Source organism: Mytilus trossulus, chromosome 1 (assembly GCF_036588685.1).
Source record: "Mytilus trossulus isolate FHL-02 chromosome 1, PNRI_Mtr1.1.1.hap1, whole genome shotgun sequence".
NCBI classification, from domain to species: Eukaryota; Metazoa; Mollusca; class Bivalvia; order Mytilida; family Mytilidae; genus Mytilus; species Mytilus trossulus.
Genome location: NC_086373.1, coordinates 39,193,903 through 39,221,613, shown reverse-complemented (window position 1 = coordinate 39,221,613; position 27,711 = coordinate 39,193,903). Strand labels below are relative to the sequence as shown.

The following is a 27,711-nucleotide window of genomic DNA, read 5'->3' as shown; positions in this document are numbered from 1 at the left end:
CCCGCCATGTGGTTAGTTTAGACTGAATCTTATTGTTAACTGTTTCAAACAAATCGTTCATCTATTTATAAAAAAGTAAAAGTAAAATGAAAATTCAAATTCAAATCTTAATATATAATATTATCTCTTAATCATAAATTAAAATCTTCAGCCAAATCGAATGTTTCATAAAATTATATAAAGGTTTGACAAAGTAATTGATGTTCATTTATCTTAAAGAATCGGAAAATGAAAGGAAAAAATAAATCTTTAAAGGTTTGCTCTATAGATACTGTGTTTTTGGTCATAAACAAGCTTCTGTCGAAAGGAGAAGGTCCTCTAAGAGCCTCAAATTTGAAATACATCTGATCAAAGATTTATGGCGTTGGTTTTTTTTTTAAACACTTAGGTGCCTACTTCAGTCGATTCAATTTGTGTATGAGAAAGATTTGAACTGATTTGGTCATACAGCTTAGCTATGAAAATAACTATCTTATATGCCATAAAACATCACTTTGTAGATGTTCTTGGCGAAGGCCGTACGGTGACCTATAGTTGTTAATGTTTGTGTCACGTTGGTCTCTTGTGAACAGCTATCTCATTGGCAATCATACCTAATCTTCTTTTTTATATTTGTATATTTGTTTATTTTGATTACACTGATATTTTTAAGGAATTACATAAACAGTAGTCTTTTACAGTTCAGTCAATGTAACGAAGGATAACTATAAAAAGGAATATATATTTTTTCGTGTTCAAATGATCAAGCATATAATTATATACTATTCAAGATAAAAAAATAAAATAAAAAAAAGACATGAATACCAAAGCACTTGTCATAGTCACAAATAGATTAAGCATACATGTCGTTGAAACTGAAAACATGAATATTCACATAGTGCCATCACAAGTATACACTTAATTGTTATATTATTATCATTATTAAGAGCACCTTCGCCACATGTGGAAGATTTCATGTGTTCTATCTTTTTGCTTTCTTTTGATCGAGGTAATACTTATCATTTTCGACGTGATCTGGATTTTTTTAGCGTGTTCGGCATTTTAATTTTTTTTTATTTTAACCGAAAATACCGAACTCTAAGGAAAATCAAAATCGGAAGTTCTTCATCATGTCGAAATCTGAGTAAAAAATATTCTTAAAAAACTGAACTCCACGGAAATTTAAAAAAAGGAAAGTCTCTAATCAAATGGCAATATCAAGAGCTTTAACACATCAAACGAAGGGACAACAACTGTCATTTTCCTGACTTGATGCAGACGTTAACTGCATGTGAAAATGCATAGAAAATGAGGGAATAAGTAATTCAATATTGAATATTATATGAATTTGAAGATGTATCGGTGATTATGGAATGTTACTTCACAGAAATAGAAAACTCACAATGGGAAAATGAAATATTTTCTGTTGTTGTAAAGTTTGGTTCTTAATTACTAGTAGCCCTCATTGTCAATTTGTTAGATTAGATCATATAGAAAACGTTGTCAATTTTTAATTTGTTTTCCTTAAAACTGATATTTGACTTGGATATTGAATTAATATGTAAGTCGTATGGATATATTTCGATTAGATTTCCTTAAAATATATTTAAATAAAAAGAAAATTAAAGGCAATAGTGAATTATCCATGTTCGAACCTGATTAATTCATTAAAAAAGATTGTCTCTTGTTATACATACATTGTCCACCTTTTGAATCCATACCAAGTCAAAATATCACCATCAGGAAAAGGACAAGGTTGGTAAACTTACAGATCAGACAACTATTGTTTGTATCAAAAGATATTTTACCTGTTCATTGACATACTATAATGAATATCCCTAAATCGGCTCTTTCCGTAGATTTAGGTTTGGTCAATAACTGATTTCCTGATAGACAAACGATATCTTATTTTGCTAGAATTCGTGACCTAGATAACTTAACGCTACATCGAGGATGATGATATCCCCAGTATATGGGAAATGTGTTCAGTACGGATTGTCTTAAACTTTTTTACAATGCAAATGTTAACCTGAATATTTTCAAACCGTTTATTTGAATGTTTGTTCGTGAAAGAGATTTTCAAGTTAAAGTAAATAAAAGCAGTCTAAATGCGTTCTCCAAATTTAACATTGCGCCTGGGAGACAACCTTATTTGTCAAACATTCTCGATTTTAAGCTACACGATTAAAATTGTAAGCACAAACAAATCGTTTACCCATGAATCAAGTTTTATAAAGAATGAATATGAGCTAGACTCCCATCTGTCAAATGTGTTCATGCAAATCTGAGGACTTTGTGGAACACTTCGTTTATTGTCTTTCGATTTTGCTAATGTACTTTGTCTGGATACCTTTTAGTGTTTCTTTTTTTAAATGTGGCGTTGCTTTGTGCTTATACATCCTGTTACTTTAGTTCACACATCGTTGTCAATATAATGTTTTTATATGACTTTCAGACAAGTGAGAGGTTTGGCTAGCTATAAAACCAGGTTTAATTCACCATTTTCTACATAGAAAATGACTGTACAAAGTCAGGAATATGACAGTTGTTGTTCATTCGTTCTGTGTGTTTGAGATTTTGATTTTACCATTTGATAAGGGATTTTCCGTTTCGAGTTCTCCGTACTTTATTTGGCCTTTTTAACTTTTATGGATTCGAGCGTCACTGATGAGATTTTGGTAGACGAAACGCGCGTCTGGCGTATATACAAAATTTAATCCTGGTATACATGTATATGGTGAGTTTATTCTTAGTATTCCCCTATACGAAACAAGTATTTTCCTAAGTACTAATTTGCTTCACAAAGTTACCGTCCTACTAAAAAATAAACATACTGCTAGGTGAATATTTTTATCAGGTTGATCGGAATGTTTGTAAAGATGTTGAGTGAAATGTAATCTTACAGGTCTTCGATTTTAGAAAAATAACCTTACTGTGATTTGCGTGTGCATTTTTATTGATGTGATCTCTTAGATTTTATCTATATATATATAATACAGTAATGTTTTTCATGAAAGGTGGCTTGTTTTGAAGGGTATTAATTTTTAACTATGATATGGTGTTGTGTGCACATCATTTCATTGTAAAGTTTTTATTTTATATTTTCTAAAAGAGGGACGAAAGAAACAAGAGGGACAGTCAAACTCATAAATCAAAAATAAACTGAAAACGCCATGGCTAAAAATGAAAAAGACAAACAGACAAACCATAGTTCACATGATACAACATAGAAATCTAAAGAATAAACAACACAAACCCCATCAAACACTACGGGGTGATTCGAAAGGGTAAGCAGATTCTGCTTCATTTCTAAGACGCATGTGTAGGTACCCAGCGTGCAAATGTCCCCATTGTAAAGTGTAGTTTCTAAATAAATATATAAAAAATTAAGACCATAAAAACATGTCGCTAGTGAGTATCACCTATTATTCGAGTGTTTTTCTGTCTTTTATGTTATCCCATTTATGTGTATTGTAGTCATGTCATGTAATGTTGTCATTTTAATGTTATATTTTACATTACCATAAAAGCGGCAGTTTTGGCTAGCCACACAACCAGGTTCAACCCACCATTGTATTCCTTAAATGTCCTATACCAAGTCAGGAAAATGACCATTGTTACAGTAATATTATATTTCGTTTCTGTGTGTGTTTTTTAAATTAAAATTTTAAATTAATGTTGTGTTTCTGTTGTGTCTCCTCTTATATTTGATGTTTCCCTCAGTTTTGATTTTAAACCCAGATTTGTTTTTTTCTCAATCGATTTATGAATTTCGAACAGCGGTATACTACTGTTGGTTTTTTTAAAATCTATAATTCAGTACAGCCACGTTGTTTCGTTTACAAAATTCGTTGTAAACAAAAATATTTTTTTCAGTGTTCATTGAAGAGATGTATTTATATCACACGATAAGGAATGTTATTTTGCACTCGTTTATTTGCGCGTATTTATCATGATTATAGATCGGCTAAAAACCCAAACCCTAATTTACATAATGGAAATCTAGGCGATAACAATACATCGGAACTTGCACATTTTGCTTATGCTGGGTATTAAACAAACAACATAAGCTCGTGAGAGTTTTGCGGTATATGTTTGTCAAATATGCCGAATCAAATTTAAGTTTAACTTTTTTAGAGAGAGTCATAAATGCTAATATTTTGAGCGCATAAAAAACAAGAGGTTTAAACAGAATTGTCTTACTCGTTTGAGGTCAATTTTACTCGTGACTTGGACTTGCAACCTGCATTTCATGTAAATGGAAATTTTCGGACAAAAATTCTCAATTTCCTATTCTGAATTTATGATAGACTTTCGTCAATCAGGTCATCTTTTTTATAGTTATATACAAAAAAGTGTGTAGTATTCGCAATTTCTTGTGAATCAAACACCTGTTTTGAATGGGTTTTTTTTCTTTACTTATTTTATGTAAATAACCGGTACTTAATTATTAACTGATGTACCAGTAATGGAATAAGTAAACAACTAAAGTTACATCATTTGAGACACATGTTACCGTTTAAAAGCATTTATCAGTCAAAGTTAACAACAACAAAAAATATTCATAATGTGTAGACAAAAAAAAATAGGACATCCATTTGTTGCAATGAAATCTTATCTAAACATATATTTGAATAAAATCTCAGGTTATTTAACTGTGTCTTATAAAGAAAAAATCAAAGTTGAAAATCTCATATCTCGACTATATAATATATCAGTGACCCGCCATGTGGTTAGTTTAGACTGAATCTTATTGTTAACTGTTTCAAACAAATCGTTCATCTATTTATTAAAAAGTAAAATGAAAATGAAAATTCAAATCTTAATATATAATATTATCTCTTAATCATAAATTAAAATCTTCAGCCAAATCGAATGTTTCATAAAATTATATAAAGGTTTGACAAAGTAATTGATGTTCATTTATCTTAAAGAATCGGAAAATGAAAGGAAAAAAATAAATCTTTAAAGGTTTGCTCTATAGATACTGTGTTTTTGGTCATAAACAAGCTTCTGTCGAAAGGAGAAGGTCCTCTAAGAGCCTCAAATTTGAAATACATCTGATCAAATATTTATGGCGTTGTTTTTTTTTTTAAACACTTAGGTGCCTACTTCAGTCGATTCCATTTGTGTATGAGAAAGGTTTGAACTGATTTGGTCATACAGCTTAGCTATGAAAAAAACTATCTTATATGCCATAAAACATCACTTTGTAGATGTTCTTTTTCTGTAAAGTGTATAGTGGTTACGTTCGTGTTTAGACTCAACCTTTAAATATGTCGTGTATGATCATCAAATACAACATTTATTTAGATATTATGACTGAACACAAAAGCGGTCATCTCTATTTTAGACAAAATTTGTCTTAAAATAAGTAAAAATGCTGAAATAGTCAAAATTGCTAGTATTTGATGCATGTGCAATGCATTGTCACTAACAGCCCATATTTATGGCACTAAAACATTCTTTTTTCTAAAAAATAGCAAAAAGTTTACATTACAACAAATTAGTAAAAATGCTATATTTTTGGTCAAAAAGGGGTCTTACCGGGCCTTCTCCTTTCAGCAACTCCATTGTAGATTTAACAATTGCTGAACTCTAAATTTATCTTCCACTGAAGAGTTCCAAACTCTACCTACACGAGTAACCATATTAAGTGTCCCAATTTATATATAAAAAAGTAATTATCCCATCTATAGAATTCGTTTCACCATACCAGGCTACCGGTTGTCAACCATTTTTGAGCCGAGAACATGTGGGAATTTAAAAAAATTGTAAATTCAGTATTTTTTTTAATTATAAAAACCCTTAAAAATTTAATAAGCGTTAAAATTCGTTACTAGAATTATCATTATAGGAAAAATAGAGCTGTTATTCCATACTTTCAATGGCTTATTTTCTATGAACATTTCTTTCTTAAAAAAAAATTCAGGCGTTTTGTAAAATGCCTTTCAATTTTTCCAGTTGTTTTGCAAAATGACTTTGAAATATCAGTCAATACTTAAAATGCATGAGACTTGCAGTCATTTCCAAAATGCCTAAATTTTTCAGTCAAGTTTATAAAATGCCTAAATTTAGAAAATGCCTGTAATCGTGGTATATAAAAATTTCAGATTATCATTGAAATTTCAAGTCAATTTTATGTTACAAAATCATGAAATTTACTTTAGCTCAATCAATTTAAACTGTTCAACTTTTGAATTTTTGCTGATTAACGAAATAAAGGGCAGATCACGAACGTGTCATTCGAATTTTAGCAATAATATTAGCTGAAGAAATTTTAAATCGTACGATTTGATTGGCTTTAACTGTTTCCGGTTCAAAGCCGCCATATTCAAAGACTGTTTATTATTTTTATTACTTTGTAAATGCATGAATCCTGTATCCAACAATGCCAGCGAAAGAAAACAAAGACGAAAACCTTTTCAAGTAAATTTTACAACCTAATCATGTGTCAAACTCCATTTATTCCTCTTGGGCAGTGTCGATATTTTTTATAATTTTACAGTGCCAGTGGTCCAAAATTATTCATTCGTCCCACAGGCACTTGTTTCTATCCATTGGAAGACCCATTATTAACGTATATTTACGTTGATAGTGGTCTTCCAATGGATAGAAACAAGTGCCTGTGATTCGGCCCTTTTCAAATCAAAATTATAGCCATGTTAAATTCCAGTCATGTCTTTTATTAAAAGAATCCTAACCCTTTAGTACAGTGACACACAAAGTTGAAAGCACAGCCCTGAAGGCAGTTAATGCGCTTTCGAGACGCGACGGCCATACTTCCATGACGGCCCTAGGATGTGTTGGCCATACCGTCATATCGTCCATGGTGACATATCGGCCACACATTGTAAGACGTATCGTCCACACTTTTATTTTTTTTTTATTGAGTTTATTATATAAAATATAATACGAAAAATAAGTATTTGTTCATAATAATAACATAAATATGATTGTGTAGTAGGTTTTTTCTGCACATACGATCTTATTTATTCTTGTAAGAGTTATCTTTGCTTGATCATCATCGCTCGTGTTTACAACTTGTTACGGCCATATTATGTAAGTATATTGATTATTTCTTCATTATCAGTTGTAAACATTTTCTAAAGAATCATTTTTATTGTAATGAGATATAAAGGCATCGTATTTTATATGAAGTTTAAACTGTAGTAATGTTGACTTTTGCTGTCAATGTCGATATATAAATGCAAGCACATGTTACAGATCTTTTTATTATATCTGTAAAAAATATATATTTTTCTAAACTATAAAAATCTTCTTAATCTCAGTGTTGGTGAAATTAAAAACAGGACTCAGTGTAAAGGTCAACTGTAAGGAAGGCAATTCATCAAGTTCGAGTTATATTTGTCATAATGTAAAAACAGTATAGTTTATTTAAAAGTTATAATAACCATGTATAAGTATCAAAATAATTCATCTATAACATCTAAAAAAAAAAAACATGGACGATACGTCTTTTCAAAGTATGGCCGTTTTTGTACTATGGCCGTTTCATCTTTTCGGGGTATGGCTGTTTCATCCTATGGCCGTTACGTCTTGCATCGGTTAATGCATACCGAAACTCTGAACAATTTGGGCAAATCTAGAAATCTCTTGACACTGCAAGCAGTAAGAATTTTGAACTTGTCACAATGTGCAACCATCAACTCGATCAATGATGAATTGAATTGATTAAATCAAAATTGTCTTTCCAAAGTAAATATAAATAGCAAAGTAAATAAAAGCAGTGTTAGCGTTTTATCCAAAAAAAAATATAACAAGGCCAAAAAAAAATTGACGCCAAAGCCCATGTCAGCATGTGTGTGCCCTTTACTGGCTTTAGATTTGGATTGAGATCATGTCACGGTACGATGTTTTAAGGTGATCGAAGGCGCAAAGCATTGACTAAAGTTGCTTGCATATTATTATTTCATGAAGACAGTGTAATCACTTACATGAGACTCAAGAGCATACATCAATCATTCTTAATCTGTTAATTTCGGTATTGAAAATAAGTGTGACTCTGTAACATTGTACTTCATTAGAAGTTCTAATTTAGAACGTGATGAAAGTTGTCTGAATTAAACTATTAATCTATTTATTGGCTTAAAACCGTCATAATACCATATTACTTTATGAATTGTGTGCCAAACATCATTGTTATCTTTCTTGGAAATATTTGTACAAGTAAAAAAGTAGGGTTCATAGTCTTGGAAACAAACCAGCTACGAACAAAATCAGGATTCTTATGAGAATGACTAAAAATAATTTATGAATGGCACAGCTGTGAGACATTGGTAAGATCAAATTGATTAATGGACATACTTCAATCATCAGCAATGTATATGCATTAACCCTTTCAACGCTACACAAAAAAATAGAAAAATGGCTGCTGCTGCTGCATTTTTTTTGTGTTCATTCATTAGAACAGTATTTTCCTTTTCAGACTGCTGTATCTTTTTTATTATATGAGATACAGAGAAAGTTATTGCATGAAAAATGCTCAGGAGAGCATGAACTGTAATGTTAGGCAATTATTTTTGTGAAATTTTTATCAGGTTACCTGCATTTTCAGGTAATTAACAGGTAAAAGGTGTAATTTATTACATTTGTGTTGAATTTGAATAAAAACTACTTTTAGTCTTCATTTATTTTGTTGTTTTATCTGCCATATTATTAAGAAGACACCAATTGCCCGATTCCGTAGGGTATTGTACCATACATAACGTTTTATGTAATCGTGGCACGAATAAATAGCTCCGTCCTAAAAAAATTCAGTCAAACTCCGTTTTCCCCCCTTTTTCTACGTCTCGTTATGATCGATCAAATCATACTTCCCACACGAAATTAAATGTAATAAACACATTGGGATAACAAGAAACCTTTTAACTAATCCTCGTTGTTAGTTTCGCCATAGAAATGCTGAAATTTTTCCATATTTACAGCTTCGTTTCCGATTTCCGCCATTTGCATTTGTCAAAATATTTGTTTTTATTTTCCTTCTATTTTCCTTCTACTGCATGATTTTACTATAAAAATTGCTGGGATTTCAAGCGCAAATGAGACCTTGCATATCCTAGATTCAAACGATGAAAAATTAGAGAGAACCCGAATATAAACCGAATGGTTTAAGAGTCCCAATGAAAAATCCTTTTTCATCGCGGCATATGTCGCGAATAGCAGTGGCGAACGGCGTACGTCATCGCGGCATATGCCGTGTATAGCGTTGAAAGGGTTAATAAGGACGCCTCCGGGTGCGGGAATTTCATGTTGCATTGAAGACCTGTTGGTGACCTTCTGCTGTTGTTTTTTCTATGGTCGGGTTGTTGTCTCTTTGATACATTCCCCATTTCCATTCTCAATTTTTTTTTAACGTCACAGTCTTCACAGTCCGCCACTAGTCAGATGCCCCAGACTAGTGAATTTCATATGAACTAGTAAGTTATTCCAAATCTTTGTTTGGACCAAAAATAAAAATGTTAGAATATTGGTCTTCGGACTAGTGGACTAGTTGAAAAAGTTTTTGATGCACACTGTTAACATTTGTTTCAATTTTAATATTTTTTAAAGTTGCTTAACTCTGGGACTGTTATACTACTATCATTATATTATGTACTGGCATGACTGGCTCAACTTTGTGAAATCATTTATATATCTTTTTAATGAGAAATACTGAATATTGTGTAGCTTACTGCATTTAATTTATATATGTGCCCTTTTTGCACACAAAGTTCCCCTTTTGGTAAAAAAAGAATACCACGCCCTTATTCAGTTCCAGATAAAATACTAGATGTACAGAATGTATGCAGTGCACTCTGCATCTGGTAAACATGTATCCATGCACTTAAAGTTATTAGCCTAAGACTTTGGCTTCACTTTGTTAATCTCATAAAACCATTAATTGGATAATATTGGGATTAATTTCATGAAATCTTCAATAAGTGTGGTTTCATCCTGAACATTTTATGTAACATCATTTCCATGTCTATAAAACAAGGGTTTTAGTTCTTCAAATAATGCATGACAGTATGGCCATACTGCCATGAAGTCTGTAGGATGTATCAGCCATACTGTGATAAGATGAAACAGTCCTAGGAGATGTACTTGTCAAGGTTAGCACCAAGAATCAAGAATATTTTTCACACAATTTTGGTCATTTTGATTATAGATTAACTTATATAATTAGCCTTATTAGGCCCACAATTATTTTGAATTTCAAGGTCCTTAACGGTCTTCAACTTTTTACTTGTCCGACTCTTTACAGTTACAAGATACATGAGATACATAGGACATCCTAAATTTAATGGAGATATTGTTTCCTGGACCCAACACTGGGTAAACTCCAATAACTGTTAAAAGTATTTGTTTTCCTGTCTCCTTTCTTTTGATATATTTTCTCTCAGTATATTTTCAAATGCATTGCCTAGAGTCAGTTTATATGATCATCCTGTTTGACATACTTTATCACATTCCCTCAAGCTTATGTACAATAAATGTTACACTTGTCTATATTTTGATTATCACAAAAACAAGGTTATTTCAGGTAAAAGTTATATTTTTTTTGTCATCTTGAATGCATGTCTAAGTAATTAACGAAAACAGTTTTTTTTTAAACTTTTTTAGTCATTACAAGTATATCTGATAAACAAGGATGTTTTGAATTATTTCATATAAATTATCTATAAATTAATGAGACATGTCACTTGTTTTTTTTGGTCTGGTATAATAAAAAAAATTATTATGTTAAGAATTCTTATATAAATTGTGTAACATTTCAATTTTGGAGAATACATCAGCATTTTAATATTTTTGAACTATATCATATGATGTGGGAAATTTAGGCTTTTTGTTTTTTTCATGTGCAAATATTCAAGTGTATAATCAATGAATATGACAACAGCTGAAATTTTCTTGCATACTAAGCTGACTGGGTATAGAACTTTCTACAGGGTTTGAAATTAGCAGAGGCCCATTCGTGAATGGCCCCTTAAGTTAGGAATGGGCTACTTAAATTTCTGCTTTTCTTGTACAATGTATAAGAAATTATTTGTGGACTACAAAATTTAAAATATGGGCTACCATGCCAAAATTTTAGCTTCAATCCCTCAATCTAGAAAACTTAACTTCTAAAACTGAAAGCCAGAGTATGATTTTTAGATTACAAGTTATTTCCATAAGCCTCAGTCACACCTTACCGGATAGCTTGACAGTTAGGGGTACTACTTATACAAGTGTATTTTATTTACTTGAAGGAGTAAAAAAAAATATACACATATAAGTAAATTTGTAGGATACTTATACAAGTGAATTTTATTTACTTGTATAGGTAAAAAAAAAATTGGCTGAGTTATTTCCCTTCGGCATTCAGATTTTTTTACTTGTATAGGTAAAAAAATCAACCTTTCTTCTTTTCTTGAATTCCAGTGGCGGATGCAGGAATTTTCGAAAGGGGGGGTGCTAGCCCAGGGCAAAGGGCAAAGGGGGGGTGCAGGGGGGGGTGCAAAATTATCCCGATTCAAATGCATTGATCGGCCAAAATAAAGGGGGGGTGCGGACAACTTTTATTTGCATCCATTAGGCGTCTGTTTGTCTTATCCGGTAAGGTGTGACAGAGGCTATTGATTGGAGGTATACAGGTTTCGTTGCATTTAAAAGCCATGATTATGATGATTAAAATTTACTAGAAAAATTGTGTAACTTTAAGATCAACTATTTAAATTTCCAGCTTTATGATAAAGTTTGATTTCTGCAACAATGTTTAAATCAAAAGACTGTTTATATATAATTATTTATATAAAAAATAGTTTTTTCTCTATTTTGACTTTGGAGAATCACATATACATGACATATATAAACATTCTATACATACTTTACCAAATTATACTTACTTTTTACTGGAGTAGTGTTTCATCAGGAATCTGTTGTTTTTATCTGCAACAGTCAATGACAGTAACATCCTGATCCAAAGAGTGATTAAATTATCCTTATAAGAATTCTAAAAAGACTATGTTGCAGCAGGGTGCATTCTTGTTTATTTTTCTTCATTGAAAAATAAAGTAGGTCTATTGTTACAAACATCATGAACAATGTACACTTTACAGATTTGTAATGATTTTATTTAGTTCTGTGTGATTTTTTCAAACTCACTCATATCTAAATTTGCTTGTTTATTATTTTTTGTTTATTTACTAATAATATTATTATAAAAGACATGTTAATAGTTTATTGTTATTTCTTTAATTTTTGTTGACATATCATTGTATGCCTTAAGTTGTTATTGTCAGATTTTGAGATAATATTATTTTATTGAAAGTTTTTAATTATGAACAAAAGTGACAATTATCCAAGCCAATTATCTATTCTTTTGTTAGTATTATTTATAATTGATTAAATAAGAAATAATTAGGTGTTGATCCTTATTGCCAAAGGTTAAATGTCATCACATAATTAGGGAAGTGTTTGTCAAAAGTGGGTGTGTCCAAGCCCAAGCAGATGTGACAAGCATTTTAATAATACTTTGATCTTGTGAAAAGATAATAGAGAGTTTATATAAGACAGCTTGAGTAAAAGAGCTGTCAAAACAATTATATACTCAAAATGGCTTCTTCTCCACTCTATTCCTCATTCAGTCCTGAAAGTCCAGAGATATTTACATGTGATATTTTACAAAGAGATCCTTTCAATATGGAAGAGTAGGTTATTTTACAATCATCTATGGTTTATAATAAGGGTATTGAGGACTATTTTGTATACATTCTTAAAGAAGTTATTATGGACTATTTTGTTTTAAATCTTAATCAGATATATTATTAAAGGAATATTATGTGTTATTCAGTGGCTATTAAATTATTTCTTTTAATTGTCAAAGAGGATATATATTATGGACTATTTTGACAAATTTCTATTAATTCTTAAAGAAGAGATATTATATGAAGTACTATTTTTGTATTTCCATTAATGTAATTGTTTAACACACATGTATAACATATATATTTATGTTAATGAAGACATTAATTTTCACCATCTATGATTGTGTTCAACTACCATCAGGGGGGGGGTATATTTAACTTTCATAAAACAGTGCATTTAAATGAAATCCAAATAACATCTATTCTTATTTTATTTCAGGATTAGTAAAATTAAAGTGTTTATAAAATTAAAAAAAAAAACGAAATTCAGTTGATTAAAATTAAACTTTTTCTCATATTTCCTATTTTATTTTTTTTTGTCATTTATTATAATAAAATATAGTTGTATGTAAGATTTTTTTGTTTTCTTACAGAATACCAGAAATTAAAGATGTGAAGAGTTCCAGAAGACATTCCATCATTGGTTTAGCCAGCTTTGACTTTCCTGTACTGGTAAGTATATTTTTAGTTGTGGATATTCCAAAACAATTTTAACTGCTATTTTAGTATTGTATTGTTTATTTTTGTATATATGTTATGTTTGTCACAGATCATATTTTTGATATTTGTAAACTTGGAATTGAAGATGTCTAAATAGTATGATCTTCATTCAGGGAATACTCTTTGTCTTATTAGCCTTTTTGGACTTAAAAAAGGATAAAATAGATAATCCCTAACATGGGTATTCACATATATTTTGGTCCAATTATATCAAAGAGGAAAACAAAAAATGCTTATTATATATTTTAACTGTGTTAATTTTTGGAAGAAATGTGGTATTTTTTTTAAAAGTACAAAATGTAGGAATAAGTATGTTTATATGTCAAAGATCATGATACTATCAGTGCCAAAAATCTAGTAGTAATTAATAGAACATGACACATAAATAAATGTTGCTCAATATTACTAGAGCAAGGTGACAGTAACGTAAGACTTAATTATATAAATATATATATACCATGATTTACTCAACAACTACCTGTTTTATAAAGATGCATCCGAGGCCAACATTGCTGCTTGGTTAGATTATTGTGGTTCTTATAAGTTAAATATTTTTTACAGCGTAAAAGAAAGAGAAAGAATGCAGATGAAGACACTATAAGTGTACAGAGTTTAGATGTAACAGTCAAGGTAGGAATATATTTGATTTATTTAGCATGTTTGAAAACTGTTAATTTGCTCATTTGATAGATTTATTTTAAAAAATTGTGAACAATGGGAGATAACTCATAAAATTTATAAATTTGAAAATAACCATTTTGAACTATGTCTGTTTCAACTTCATTAGAATCTTATTAAGATTGAGTTATTGATTATTTCTGTATTTTTCAAATGCTACATGTTAGAATAAAATATTTTATGAAGTTTTACCTATCAGGCAATAAAAAAATAAAAGTAAAATTATGAAAATTGTAAAATAAAAGTCCCAAAGTCAATGTCCATGGATTATTTTGTCTATATATTTCCATAATAGACTTTTAAACAAGTTTAAATAAGGGGTAGCTCTATCATATGACACAAGAAAAGTGGAAAGAATAATTTTAACAATATATTTTTTAGAAAATAAAATGATAAAATGCTCTCAACGTAATCAGTGTATAAAAAAAGATAATACACTGTAATCTATAATGATAAAATTTGGTTGATTGTTTTCTAAATGCCTATAGCTGTTACTGATAATGACAAGGGCATTAAAGACCTTGGTAAAGAGGAAAGACAAACGTCGATTTTTATTACACCATTGACAAAAAAGTGTTGCATTGCCTGCATTGGTAAATAAATAAATATGTTTCTAATTAAATAACAACATGTTTCTTGTAGACTCAATAGTTAATTAATTGTTGTTTGTCAGAAAGAATATTTTTCAATTACACAGAACAGACACTTATTTAAGTTTTTTTGTCTGACTGTTAAATGCTAGTTTAAAGCCAGAAATTGTTATGTAATACTTATTAAGTGTTTTCTACTAACAAGAAAAGGATGTTAATTGTTTATGTAATGTATTAGTTTGCACCTATCAACACAATTAGAATAAATATCATTTTAAAGGTATAATCCTCCCACAAGATAAAAACAATAAACAAATTACTTTTTGATAGTAGGTATAAAGATTGAAATACCTGTATTTATAGGTAAAACATGTGACTCATGTATACCTTCATGTTAATTTACTTACTTCTGTAATGTCTTAGTCATGTGAAAGATATGAAGGATTTTTGGGCCTATATGTTATGGAAACAACCGATTTAAAAAACAGAATACACTTCTGCAAACAATTTGTTGTTCAAGCATCTTGTAGTGCAAAATATTGTTTATTGGATTTTAATCCTTACCAGGTAATTGTTTATTAACTATTTTTAAAAATTTATTATTGTGTAAGAACTGTTAAGTTTAAAAACTTTTAAGAAAGAATGTGTTAGCTTACATTATTTGTTTGTTGAATGTCCAGTGGCAAATATTTGACTAAAATTCTTATCAAGCACATGCAATCAGTGTAAACTCCCTAAAATTATTTTAAATTGCCTAAATGACTGATATACATCCTTTATTTCACTGCTTAATTTACTTAATCAATAATCTTAATTGTAAGAATATTAGTTGTTTGTATAATGTCCTGTGGCAAATGTCTCATACAAATTCAGGACAAGAACATTTGAAATAAGTGTAAATATTAAATGATTATTTTAAATGTCTAAATCTTAAATTGTATTGCTTTATTCATATAATCAATGATCTTTATATCTTATTATTAATAGCATGAAGTTTAAAATTCATGGTCAAATAATTATTTTACTACAAAATAGTATTTGCTTGGTGATTCACACAGCCAGTTTCCTTGAATGGGACCTACGGAGTAACAAATCAATGTTCAGACCCAGACTTTTGATTATCAATAAATAAGTTTGCAGTATTACTGCTATTATAAATGCCAAATCAATATTTAAGGTTTTTCTCTGCATACTTGTAAATTCTTGATGGTGCTGTATTAATAAAATAGATATTGATCTGAAATGCACTGCATCACTGTTATATATAACAACTGTTTTACCAAGTACCAGGGGATTAAAGTGAACATGACATGTTAATAACATCGTTATCCTTTCATCTGATCAGATTGGTTGTACATATGAGATTTATAATTAGCCCTAGTTATGGATAAATGACCATTTTCACATGTGTTTTATTGTCTTGCAGAAAAAGAGTCGTAAATCGTTACTGAGGGTATCTTCAATTGCCAACCTGCTTTCTCCCTCCAAGTCGGCCAAAAAGGGTTCAGAAACATTCCAGGTAAGTTGTTTTTGATTTAATAAAAGGGGGGGGGGTAGTGCATGGTCATTTAGCTTTATTAAAGACTAGTGTTTTGAGAGTTTGTATCTTATTTTTCTCTCTCTCATTTGTTTGACATACTTATCAATATGTTTTATATTATCTAATCTGTTTAGTAGAAAAAAAATCACATCGTCATGATAAAAACATGTTTAGGGAGTGACATAAATAAGATAAGAATAAACACAAGTTTGTGTAAAATATCTTTTTTATACCTTACAAACTTGAGAGTTCTAACAAACAAAAATGCATATCAATATGTATTTGTCCAAATAAGAATAAAAATGGCTTAACATTTACTAAAAAAGCTTGATGTATGGTCACAAAAGAAAAAAAATCATGAAAATACTTTGCTGAAAGCCTATATTTCTTAGTACATGTAGTAAGAGAGTAATCAATTTAAGTTAACAATTATTAATTAACTTCATATAAGTAAATAACTTATTTACTTATATGAATTATATGAACTTATTTACTAATATGAATTACAATCAAATTTCGAGCAATTGTAATTAAAATGTACTTTGTGGCTTGAGTGCAATATATTTTTTTTTATTGTTACTGACTTTTTAAGGCATGAAATCTATGTCTATTTCAGGTTTACATTTGAAATGTAAAAATTAATACTTGGATATCATGGATATATATAGCTTCAAAATTAAAAGAAATATTGAATGTTTAAAGATTTAAATTTTAAAATCCTGTCTCTGCTTTGTTTTAACTGTTTTCAGCTTCGCTAAAAATCAAATTTAATCTAAACATTTAGTAAACTTAAAAACATGCCAGATAAGATATAGAAAACATGATTTTAAGAGTCAGTTTAAAACTGTAACTTACAAAATTGATGAAATACAAAAAATATTTCATTGAGCTTAAATTAAGATTAAAATAGAAACTGATCAGGAATAAGGATGCATAAAACTTTTTAGTTTGACAGAGATGTGATAACTTTAAGATATTTTTTGGCTGAAAAACAATTACATGTATGACTATTGAATATCTTTCCCATGGAGAAGTTTGAATAATAAACACCCCTTGGCATAAGATGTGTAACACGTAACTACTGGTTGGTAATACATCTTATAAATTTGAATCACTAAAAGGGGTAATGACCTTGACAGTATGTTTTTGGTTAGGGTATTTATTTTTAGCCTGTTAAGAGTGCAAATAACAATAAATAAAGGTAACTTGAGTTTCACGATTTTATAATTTGGTAATTATAAAGATATTGCATATAAAATAAATTACATGCATTATATAATTACATAATAATATTGGGTGATCAACATTCTCTATAAAATTTCAGTTGGCAAATTATGTAAGAAATTAAAAACACATCAGCATTAAATCAGATTTTTTCTTCTTCAAATCTGCTCTTAGATAACACTAATTGTGTACAGCATATGTAAAAGAATTATATTCTCAGACTATAACAGATATCGGGAAGGTTCAAGGTAGCAATAAATTTTTAAATGCTGAAATAAAAGTTTATTGGTCTATTGTTAGCAATCAATTGACAGAAATTCTACATTGAGTAAAATGGTTACCATGGTTTTTTAGAATACATGTACTAACAAATCTTTCATTGTTAACCCTGTTGATTGATATCTGAAAGTTTTTTCAATTTTACAAGATCTATGCAAAATTGATATCATTTGCGAAAATGGAGCTTAATTTTTTTTGCTAGAATAAGTTGCATTGAATTATAAAGAAACCCTTGTCGTCTTCATATATCTGTATATGGAAGTTGTTTTTTTTACAAATAAAATTTTAAAAAACCCAATGATTTAAACTTGCTTAGACATAAAGGAATAAAGAAATTATAAAAAAACAATGAAATTTAGGGATCCAATACATTTAAGCAAAGTCACGCATGAACCTAAAAAAATTGCATATTGGAGGGTTACAACATTGTGTGTTTGAAAACACTTGAAAATAAAGCATCTGTTTTAGTGATGTAATTGATGAAGCCATTTGTACATACCATACCCCTGTGTATAATCATAGAAACTGTTGAATTTCTCATCTCATCAAGCATGATTCATAAACATGTGATAAAGCAACTTTTACTTCAAAACATTGACTTTTAATTATACAGAAATGACATTAGCATAAGAGACTGTTTTCTTTTGTTGGCTTTACTTTTGTAAACATTTATTTAAAGCCAACACTTTCTTAAAAAACATACTTTGTATACATAAGTTTTATATCTTGTTATTCTTGTTTCTCTTTGTATTTAAGTAAACTAAGAGTTGAATATAAACACTTGAGGATTAACTCATTGGAAACAATAGTTGTTAGGAGAAATTTTATTAATTTAACATTGTTTTTTCAAGGCTTAGTGCAAAACCCTCCCAAATTTTTTTTTAGTGTATGCACTCAACATCCTCAAGTTCTTAGAAATTTGGTTGAATAAAGTTTTTGATGTGTATCAAAATGTTCAAATATTAAAAATATGCTAATCCAAATGGTTATTTAACCAAAAAATATTGTGCATCTGTTTTTGAGCCATATTGTTTTAACTGAAAGTAACCTTAAATGAAAAATATTATATCATGTATATCCATGGGGCATTATCTTGAAAATTCTTTTAAACAACACAAAAAGATTGTCCTGTATTCTTAATAATGTTTAACACACAATCAAGTGTTCAAAAATTGGTTGTGGGAACAAGTACAACATGTGTCGACATGGCCTTCTAATACTTGAATAATTTTGATTAACTTTGATGTATGAGTTTCCCTGCCATTTTTGTGGTTTATTATTGATTCTTCATAGATCAACAACACAGTGTGAGAGTTTTTGATAGTACATGTAGTACTATAAAATTCTGGAAACTTTATTGACTAAACCAATACTTTATGCTTGATTCATTTTGAGAAGTTTTTTGTAGTTCTATTGTTTTAATAATAGCTAATCAAAATCATATAGACTAATCCAGTACTTTATACTGTTCATTTTCAAAGTTGAAGACAATATATATTTGCTATTAACAAACGATCATCACATTCTAATATCAGCAATATAGATTGAACAAGTCTTATTTTGAAAAAAAACTTTAAATATCATCTTTTTCAGTGTTTATCTTCATACTTTATTTGATCATTTAAAGTTTTGATTCAAGTCTCACAGATGAGTCTTTTATATACATTAAGGTGCCTGGCATACACAATTAAAAATCTGGTATCTCTGATGAGTGTTTTTTTTTATAAGCATATTCCCAAATTATTTATAATATTTTTTATTTTATTGCAGCGTTCCATCAGTTTCAAGGTTCCACCATCACCAGCAAACAAGGTCAATGTCACGCCCTACAAAGCACCTCAACCTTCCCCAGCGAAGAGAAGACTTAGTCGGACCTGGAGTGACATGATATGTACAACTGTTGGCACCCTCCCAACAGAACTTAGTCACAGAGACATCAAAAGACAAGAGGTATGAATTAAAGAGATTTGTTAATTACTTAGACAAGTTTTATTGGGTTATGAAATATCATGATTATTTTGTCTAAAGATGTTCTTACGCTTTCACTGGTGTGAATGACATCACAATATTTAAATGTCAGTTGCATAACAAATGACAGATGCTTGTATATAGAAATCAGTAATTATCTTTGTTTGAACTTTCTTTTCTTTCTAAAATTGAGTTGTTTTGGTGCAGTTTAAAGGTTTTGCACAAAGGTTGTTGATATGACAGCAACTACTAACAACATTTGAAAATTGACAATGAGAATTTGAATTAAACTTTAATAAATATTCAGGTAGCAGAGAATACAAATCTGAAATTTTTAGGCAGACTAATGTCCTTTACAAATTTACCACACGCAGTATGTATACAGGTAGTAATTTATCTGTGAAAATGTAAAGATGAAATAAATTGACATATCATTTGTAGGAACATGGTGAATACTTGATAGATCTTAATGAGAAACATGTGAACAGTTTTGGTAATGTTATCATTCAAACTTTTTCTTCTTTTTAGGCAATTTACGAGCTATATCAAAGTGAAAATGATCTGGTAGAGGACCTCATCTGTGTTAAGAAGGTAAGATTACATCACAAATGACATGCAATTAAAGATTACATGTTATGTGATTAATTTGTTGAACAGGACAAAATATAAAACTGTTCTTTTTTTTTTTTAAATTTTTGTTATACAAAATAGAAAATGACACCTATCAGGAGAGATTTTAAGAAGACTAGTTCAAGAAATAAGATCATTTTAATTAATATTAAAAAAGAATAAAAAAATATTATGTAACAATAAGGTAAAAATGTGATATGTTGTTCAAATGTATGACACAAAATCTTACACATTTTTCACAAAATAAAATCAAAGGTTCAGAACTTTTGTAATGCTTAATCTTGAAGTCAAATTGAGGCTTTCGACCAAAAAACTTATTTATTACAATACTGCATCTAAAGTGAAATAGACCCATTGTTCTAGATAACTAACAGTTTTATTCTTTACAGACTTATCATGATTCCCTGAAGAAGTTACAGTTGTTGTCAGATGGTGAACTGAAGCAGATATTTGGTCCCATTGATGAGCTGATTCCAATACACGAAGGTAAGGATTATTATTTTTGAAGATGTATGAGATTGAAAATAAGGGAAATGAAATTTGGGGTCAATTTCAATAAGACCCATAAGAATGAGCTGGGTATCATACTGCTTCAGCAATTAGTTATTGATTTTGATGTGTGTATCTTTGTATAAATCATCTAAGGGTGTACACAAATCAGTAAATATACAGGCTGTCTTAGTGTACTCTTACTAAAGCTCCTATTATCTAGACAGTTTCAGTATATTATGACACTTTAACCTTTTCTGTTAACATATGAAATCTCTTTACTTTATATAGTTATAGTATTGGTTTTGTTTGTAATTTCTGGCTGTTGTATATCTTGAAAAATGAAGAAGAAAAAAAATATTATCATATTGGCTTTTTTTTCTTTCAGATTTGTGTAACAGACTTCAGAACCAGAGGTTACCAGATGGTACCACACAGTGTGTTGGAGAGCTGTTAAAAGAATGGGTATGTTTAGAATAATTAGAGTAGATTATCATAAGAAAGAGACAGAAATCAACATTACAAGAAATTTGGTATTTGCATGGCAGTTAATTTTGTGCTATTTTAACATCTAGTGCTAAATTATATGAATAGTATCATACATTATTGTAATACAGTTTATTCAGATAGGTTCAAATGTAAAAATATATCAATTTCCCTTTTCAAAAGAATCTATATGAAATACACGAATCATTTACTTGACATTTGAAAGATTGCATAGAATTTACAATCTCTGACCACAAAATATGAGAAAAAAAATCCAGTGTTTATATAAGTTGGTATTCATTAGGGAAATATCATAATAATAATGAGAGTTACTTGTATATAATAAATGTCAATGTTTCTATGAATAAAATGTAGATGTCACTATTACATAAGCTTTTAACACAATTTTACATAAAAAGCATTAAATGGTTTGAAAAATTATTGAACTATATGAAAAATATTTTGGTTTTTTGTTTATAGGTTCCAAATCTACATCACTATATATCCTTCTGTGCCAATCAAGTATTTGGGAAAGCCTTGTTAGACGAGAAGAAGAATGACGAGGCAGTAGAAGATTTCTTACAACGGTGTCAAGACTCTCCATTCAGCAGGAAACTTGACCTATGGACTTTACTAGGTAAATTAACAATTTCAGATAAGATTAAAAAAATCAAAATTATAAGCTTAAGCAAACGATTAACAGGGATTGTGTATAATTTTAAATGAAAATTGTAATTTGGAAAAGAAAAAAAATTGTTAAATTACTATGTATGATCTATACTAAAACTTTATACATTTGTTATATGAAGCCTTCACAAAAAATTTTGAGCTAATTTAAATTAAATTATATTTGAATTAACCTATAACACAAAGGTTTTTATAGTTGCTATGATAAAATTTTCATTCATATTTCACCTTAATCAAATCTCAAAATGTCTATCTGCTTATATAATGGATATTTGATGGACACTATTTTGTTCAGCTGCATTCAACAGAATTTCACTGGTGTAATTAGAACAGATAGAAATATAATCCCATGAATGAAAAAAACCCACATGTTTAGTTAAATTGTATTAGACAAATTTGTTCAATTTTCGTTGGACTTGTTTTTCATATTGAATATTTTTAATGACCTACTAAGATTTTTTCCTGACTGAATTTCCTAACCTATTTTTATTTTTCAATGTTACATAAATGTTTTTCTATGTTGTGATTGTCTACAGAAATAGATTTATTGATTGTGGAAATTTTAGAAGCAAAACATATTTTATGTATTATGAATACAAACATAAAACCTAGATTTTGTACTTCTAATTTGAAAAATAATTTTCCATTCTAGATGAAAAAGTTTGGGTTTGTGAGAAAAAAAATGTGAAACTCACGCCTTAATGCTGTCAGACTGAGTCTCACTCCTTGTAACAGAAAAGTATTCTGCCCAACATTGAAACAAGTTTTGGTCTATAATTATACAATGAAATATGTGCTAGGTGGCAACAATCTGAGTTTTTATGCCTTAATTTTGGCACTTGTAGATAGCTTTAGTTTATATAAACTAATAGAACAATTCTTATTTTACAGATGGTGCTAGAGGGAAGTTTGTCAAATATCCACTTCTAATGAAGACTATTCAGAAATATGTAAGTATTTAAATAACATATCTTTAGCTTAAACTTAATGTATTAAAAAAGTTCATATAATAATAGTTTTGAATTTGATAATTTGGGCATCCAGTAGATTTCAAACAAAACAAAAGGAAACTGGAATTTTTGTATTACAGTTAACTTGCTTAGTTGAAATAAAAATTATCAAAAGATACTGTGTATATAAAGTGAAAATTATTGTAAACCTGAATTTAATATTATCTTATTGCAATCAATTATTAAAATATTTAAATTATTAAATTTATACTTTTATTTCTACAGGTAACAGTTCTTGATGAAGAAGACAACAAGAATCTGGCAGAAGCTGTAAGTTGAACTTATATATTGTCTCTAAATTTCTTCTTTGTTTTGGGGTTTTATTAAAATAGTTGATTTTCAGGTGGAAAAAAAAAAGTTGGCAAAATTACTGTGTTTTAAGATCCATGCCATTCAATGATTAACACACACCTTATGTTAGTTCTCTGTGCTTATAACTATTATAGACTAGACAAAAAGACATGTTTACTTTTTTTTGTTGAAAATCTCAGCTAGAATGCTTCTTTCAATTGATTGTTTTAGGTCAGTTTCACTGTGTATCAAAATTTCCAGAAAATTTAACACATTGGGTTTTTGCACAGTGCTTGGAAGAATAAATGAGTTGTCTTTGAAACCAATTGTTTGATTCACACGCAAAAGTTATAATTCATTTTCAATGCATGGCATTTTATTTATTATTTTTGTTTCAGATCAAGTTGGCAGAGAATGTGATTGCTGAAGCTGACAGAGAGATGGGTAAAGCCAAGTGTAACTACTTCAGAGCCAAAATCAACTTCATTTATGAAGAAGAGGTAATAATTATAACATTTGTATGATGTAATATATTCTGATAAAAAGAAATCAACAAGCATATTGTCAGATGAATAACAAATAGTAATTAATTGATGTGATTTTGTTCTAAAATATACCCTTGACAAAAAATTCTGTTTTATTCATGTTACATCAAGTAAATTCCTAAGACTAATTTTTCATTGGTAAAAAGTGGGTTTTTTTTCAAGGAAGATCAAAAGTAAACACCAACTATGATTGAAGAATAATTTTGTTTTTATTAAAGACTTGTTTTTAAAATATTCATTCTGTGTACTTGTGTAAATTAAAGAATTTAGATTCAAGAAAAAAATTTAATAGAATTCCTATTAAAGGAAAGTTCAACATTTCTAAAATTTAATTATCAGGTGCTTGTAAAAATAATTTGTATGAATAAACAAGTATGTATAACAATTTTTTTGTGTGTTTCAGACATGTCAGTCATTAGAAGATTCTACGACATTGGTGTGTAGTGGTTCCCTGAAGAATAACAAAGGCAGTGTAAGTAGATATTGCTATTTTGTATGATAATGGTCTTATTTAGTTTATCATGGAATTTAAAAAAAGTATATGATATAAATAAAATAAGATGTGGTTAGGGATACACTTTTTAAATCAAATATCAACCACAGTGACGTTTGGTCGGTAATTTACAACTCGCATACCATCTGCTTCATTTACCTCGTTATCTTTGTTCAGTGACTTCTTTAAAACATATTGAGATTATTTTTTTTTAGTAATAACATGATTATTTGAAAATAAATGTATTTGGTATATGGAATCATTGAATGGTGTACATATTCTTGACCTGACAAATGATCCAGTAATTAAGATTTTGTAATTAAGTCTGGTTTTTTTTTACATATAAATAAAATTTCAGATTATTGCATTCTTTATATTTTTTCTTACAGAAACTACATGTTTTCCTGTTTGATGAGGTGTTAGTTGTGACAAGACTCAATAGCCAGAGTGGACAACAGACTTTTCAAGTGTACAGACAGCCTATCCCTGTAGACCAGTTGGTCGTTACTGACCTGAAAGATGGGGAAGTCAAGATGGGTTCATTCAGGAGTGCTTTTGGATCAGGACAAACAGGTACGATTTCTATTTCATATTTTGTATATTCAGATATTTTATTTTCTTTCATAATGACAATTTGTAAACAAGGACTTCAAAATGATAGATTTATTTTTAAAATTTCAAGAAATGTTTCATAAAAAAAAGTAAAGTGACTTATGCCTGAACTTTAATTTGAATATTATATTGCCTTTGTTTGTTGATTAGTTTAATAAGTTAGAACTATGTATTGCTACAATTGGAGAATAAGCAAAGAAGGAAGGAATACTTTTGATAAAAAATCAATAAAAAAATCCTTAAAACATTCCATGAGAGATGTAGATAGGTTTTCAAAAATTGTCATACCCACAAAAGATGAAGACCTCCTCAATAACAACAGGTGGTTTGATTGCCTTTGAGACAAAATGACCAAAAGGAAATGATGTAAACATTACAGGCCCCGGATTGCTCTTTGACAATGAGCATATTCCCCATTTTCATTTTCAATTTTATCACCAATACTGTTATAATAAGCTATAAAAGACAACAATGTGAAATTGAATGGTCAATAATCAAATTTCAGAATTTTATTGATTATTCTGATAATATCTTTATGTAAGTTAAGGCTTACCATTGCCATGAGACACATGTATACCATTTTGAATGAAATAACAGTTCAGACTACTTCCTTGGTAGATTTGTCAGATAGATAAAATTGTTAAAATTTTATGTTTAAATTTTGATTCTTTTTTTTTTACAGTAAAAAATGTGTTCCGAGTGTCATTCAGCGAACATGATAAAGGCCAGTCACACACATTGATAGCAGCTGATGAGCATGACAAAAGACAGTGGTTAATCTGCTTCCAGAAATTAGTTAACATTGTTTCCTCTGATGCTGTCAAGACTGGGGAAAGTAAAGACAAGTTAAAGGCACCCGGTACAGAAAAGTCAAAAGATGCCAAGAAGGGAACTTAGTTGTTCAACTAGTCTTTCAATGGACATATCCTAGTGCTATATAATACTCATAACTCTTTGTTAATGTATGGTTTTTACATAAATATGTTAATGATTGTTAAAATTATAGTCATGTAGATAAAAATGTTAAAGAAACAAATCTTTTAAGCTGTGGAAAAACTCTGCCTTAATGCAAGTCCAGTTTAACTGGTCGTTTTATTGGGTTGTTAAGAATTTTGTTTAGGAATTTTTTAAGATATTTTAGAACTAAGTATGTTTTGTTTTGAATTTTTAGTTTTTAGGGATTAAGTATTTTGAGATGTATTTTTTTTAAAATCAGCATTTTTGAATGTGTGCTACCTCATGAAAATACAGTGTACAGTTTGATTATTGACAAGCCCCTTTAAAGGTGCTCTATTTCATGTCCACATCTGCCATGTAAGTTTTATGTACTGTAAAAATCATTTATTTGTATCCAAATGATCATAATTCCATCTTGTTATATATTTTTTAACCATTGTTTTGTTATAATTTAGTGCCATAGGAGTGTGTAGTTTTTTAGCAATGATTAAAAAAGATAGACAAGACTTAAAGAAACACATGTACGACAATATTTTGTATGAAGTTAGGATATGAAAAGAATGACTATTCATTAAAATTTTAATTCGTTTAATTTGAAAAAAAAGTTAAAGCAAGCAAATCATACAAGATGTATATTTAATAATTATTTGATAAAATTCCAGCATATTTATGAACAAACTTTCAAAATTCTATGTAAAAAAAAAAATATTTATAAAATTACAAATTTGCAAATCACATGTCTTAGTGTTTAAAATGAATGGTTGCTAAAGATGATATGTAAATATGAACATGTACAATAATGTATATAGAATAATAAATATATAATAACTTAAGTGTGTTTGTTCCAACTCTTATCAGAAAATATAAAAAAAGAAAATGTGGTATGATTGCCTATGAGACAACTATCCACAAAATGACACAAACATTAACCCTTACCATGCGGTACCCGTCTTTTGACGGGCGGACCCTAATAACCGTTATTTGGCTCTAATGGCGTTCCATACTTTTAGAAGTCCACTTTATGATGCTTATTTTAAAAGTTATGCATGTTCCGTCAACCTGAGGCTATCCATATTCACGTTTTTCATGTATAAGTAGCATTTTGAGCACAAATACGGACTTGGAAAATTGAAATTGGCTTTTCTGGAGGGGTAGGCTTCACATCTGTATCTTACACAAGAAGTTCAGAGGCATAAAACTGGCAAAGATAGTGCAAACCCACAGCCATATAACTACTGATCATTATTATTATTGAAAAACGCATAGGAAACAACTACTTCCGGTTTTGGGTCCATTCAAAGTCAAAAATCGGCAAAAAACGTGAAATTCGGTATTTTGGATCCAAATGAACTTCTGTAGACTGATGAATCAAGATCAGATTCACTCCGACCTAACAACTGTTGGGGTCAATTTGTTCACTAGGGTCCACTCTACACGCAGGCTACAGCTGGATACCTTAACCAACAACCCTGGCTCTTCTGGGTCAAGAGAAGGGGTGAAAAATCGGCAAAATTGATGCTTTTTGCACCTGTTGACCCACTTTGGGGCAAATTCTCGCCAAAAAAAATTCCACCTCCTCAACCCTACCACCCCACCCTGTGATCACCTATATTAGATTTAAAGAAATCAATATGCTATAGCAACAGGGCTAAGCTCATTTGCATATAATTTGCATATTTTTGCAAATAAACAAAATTAGACATTTTCTAAAAACAATTCCGCATGGTAAGGGTTAACATCTATAGGTCACCGTAAGTATTTCTAACAACAACAAAAAAATGTATTGATATGGAGTTAATCTTCATTCTTGTTAGCTATGAAAAGTTAGGCTTTTGTGTATT

The 27,711-nt window shown here is 29.5% G+C and overlaps 1 protein-coding gene across 3 annotated transcripts; it reads left to right on the top strand.

The window, feature by feature from the left end:
* The first annotated feature begins 6,271 nt into the window (after window positions 1–6,271).
* Window positions 6,272–26,703, top strand: LOC134724059 (rho guanine nucleotide exchange factor 3-like). 3 transcript variants are annotated; one of them, XM_063587431.1, is made up of 15 exons: window positions 6,272–6,408; window positions 13,265–13,343; window positions 13,953–14,021; window positions 16,086–16,178; window positions 19,473–19,652; window positions 20,199–20,261; window positions 20,690–20,786; window positions 21,178–21,254; window positions 21,756–21,912; window positions 22,854–22,912; window positions 23,198–23,242; window positions 23,662–23,763; window positions 24,212–24,280; window positions 24,691–24,874; window positions 25,596–26,703. In XM_063587431.1, exons 1-15 carry the CDS (start codon window positions 6,371–6,373, stop codon window positions 25,808–25,810), a joined length of 1,527 nt encoding a protein of 508 aa, XP_063443501.1. In that variant the 5' UTR covers window positions 6,272–6,370; the 3' UTR covers window positions 25,811–26,703. The 3 variants fall into 3 exon arrangements, with proteins under 3 accessions (XP_063443501.1, XP_063443500.1, XP_063443502.1); XM_063587430.1 differs by lacking the exon at window positions 6,272–6,408 and adding an exon at window positions 12,501–12,674; XM_063587432.1 differs by lacking the exons at window positions 6,272–6,408; window positions 13,265–13,343; window positions 13,953–14,021 and adding an exon at window positions 14,985–15,226.
* The last annotated feature ends 1,008 nt before the right edge of the window (window positions 26,704–27,711 follow it).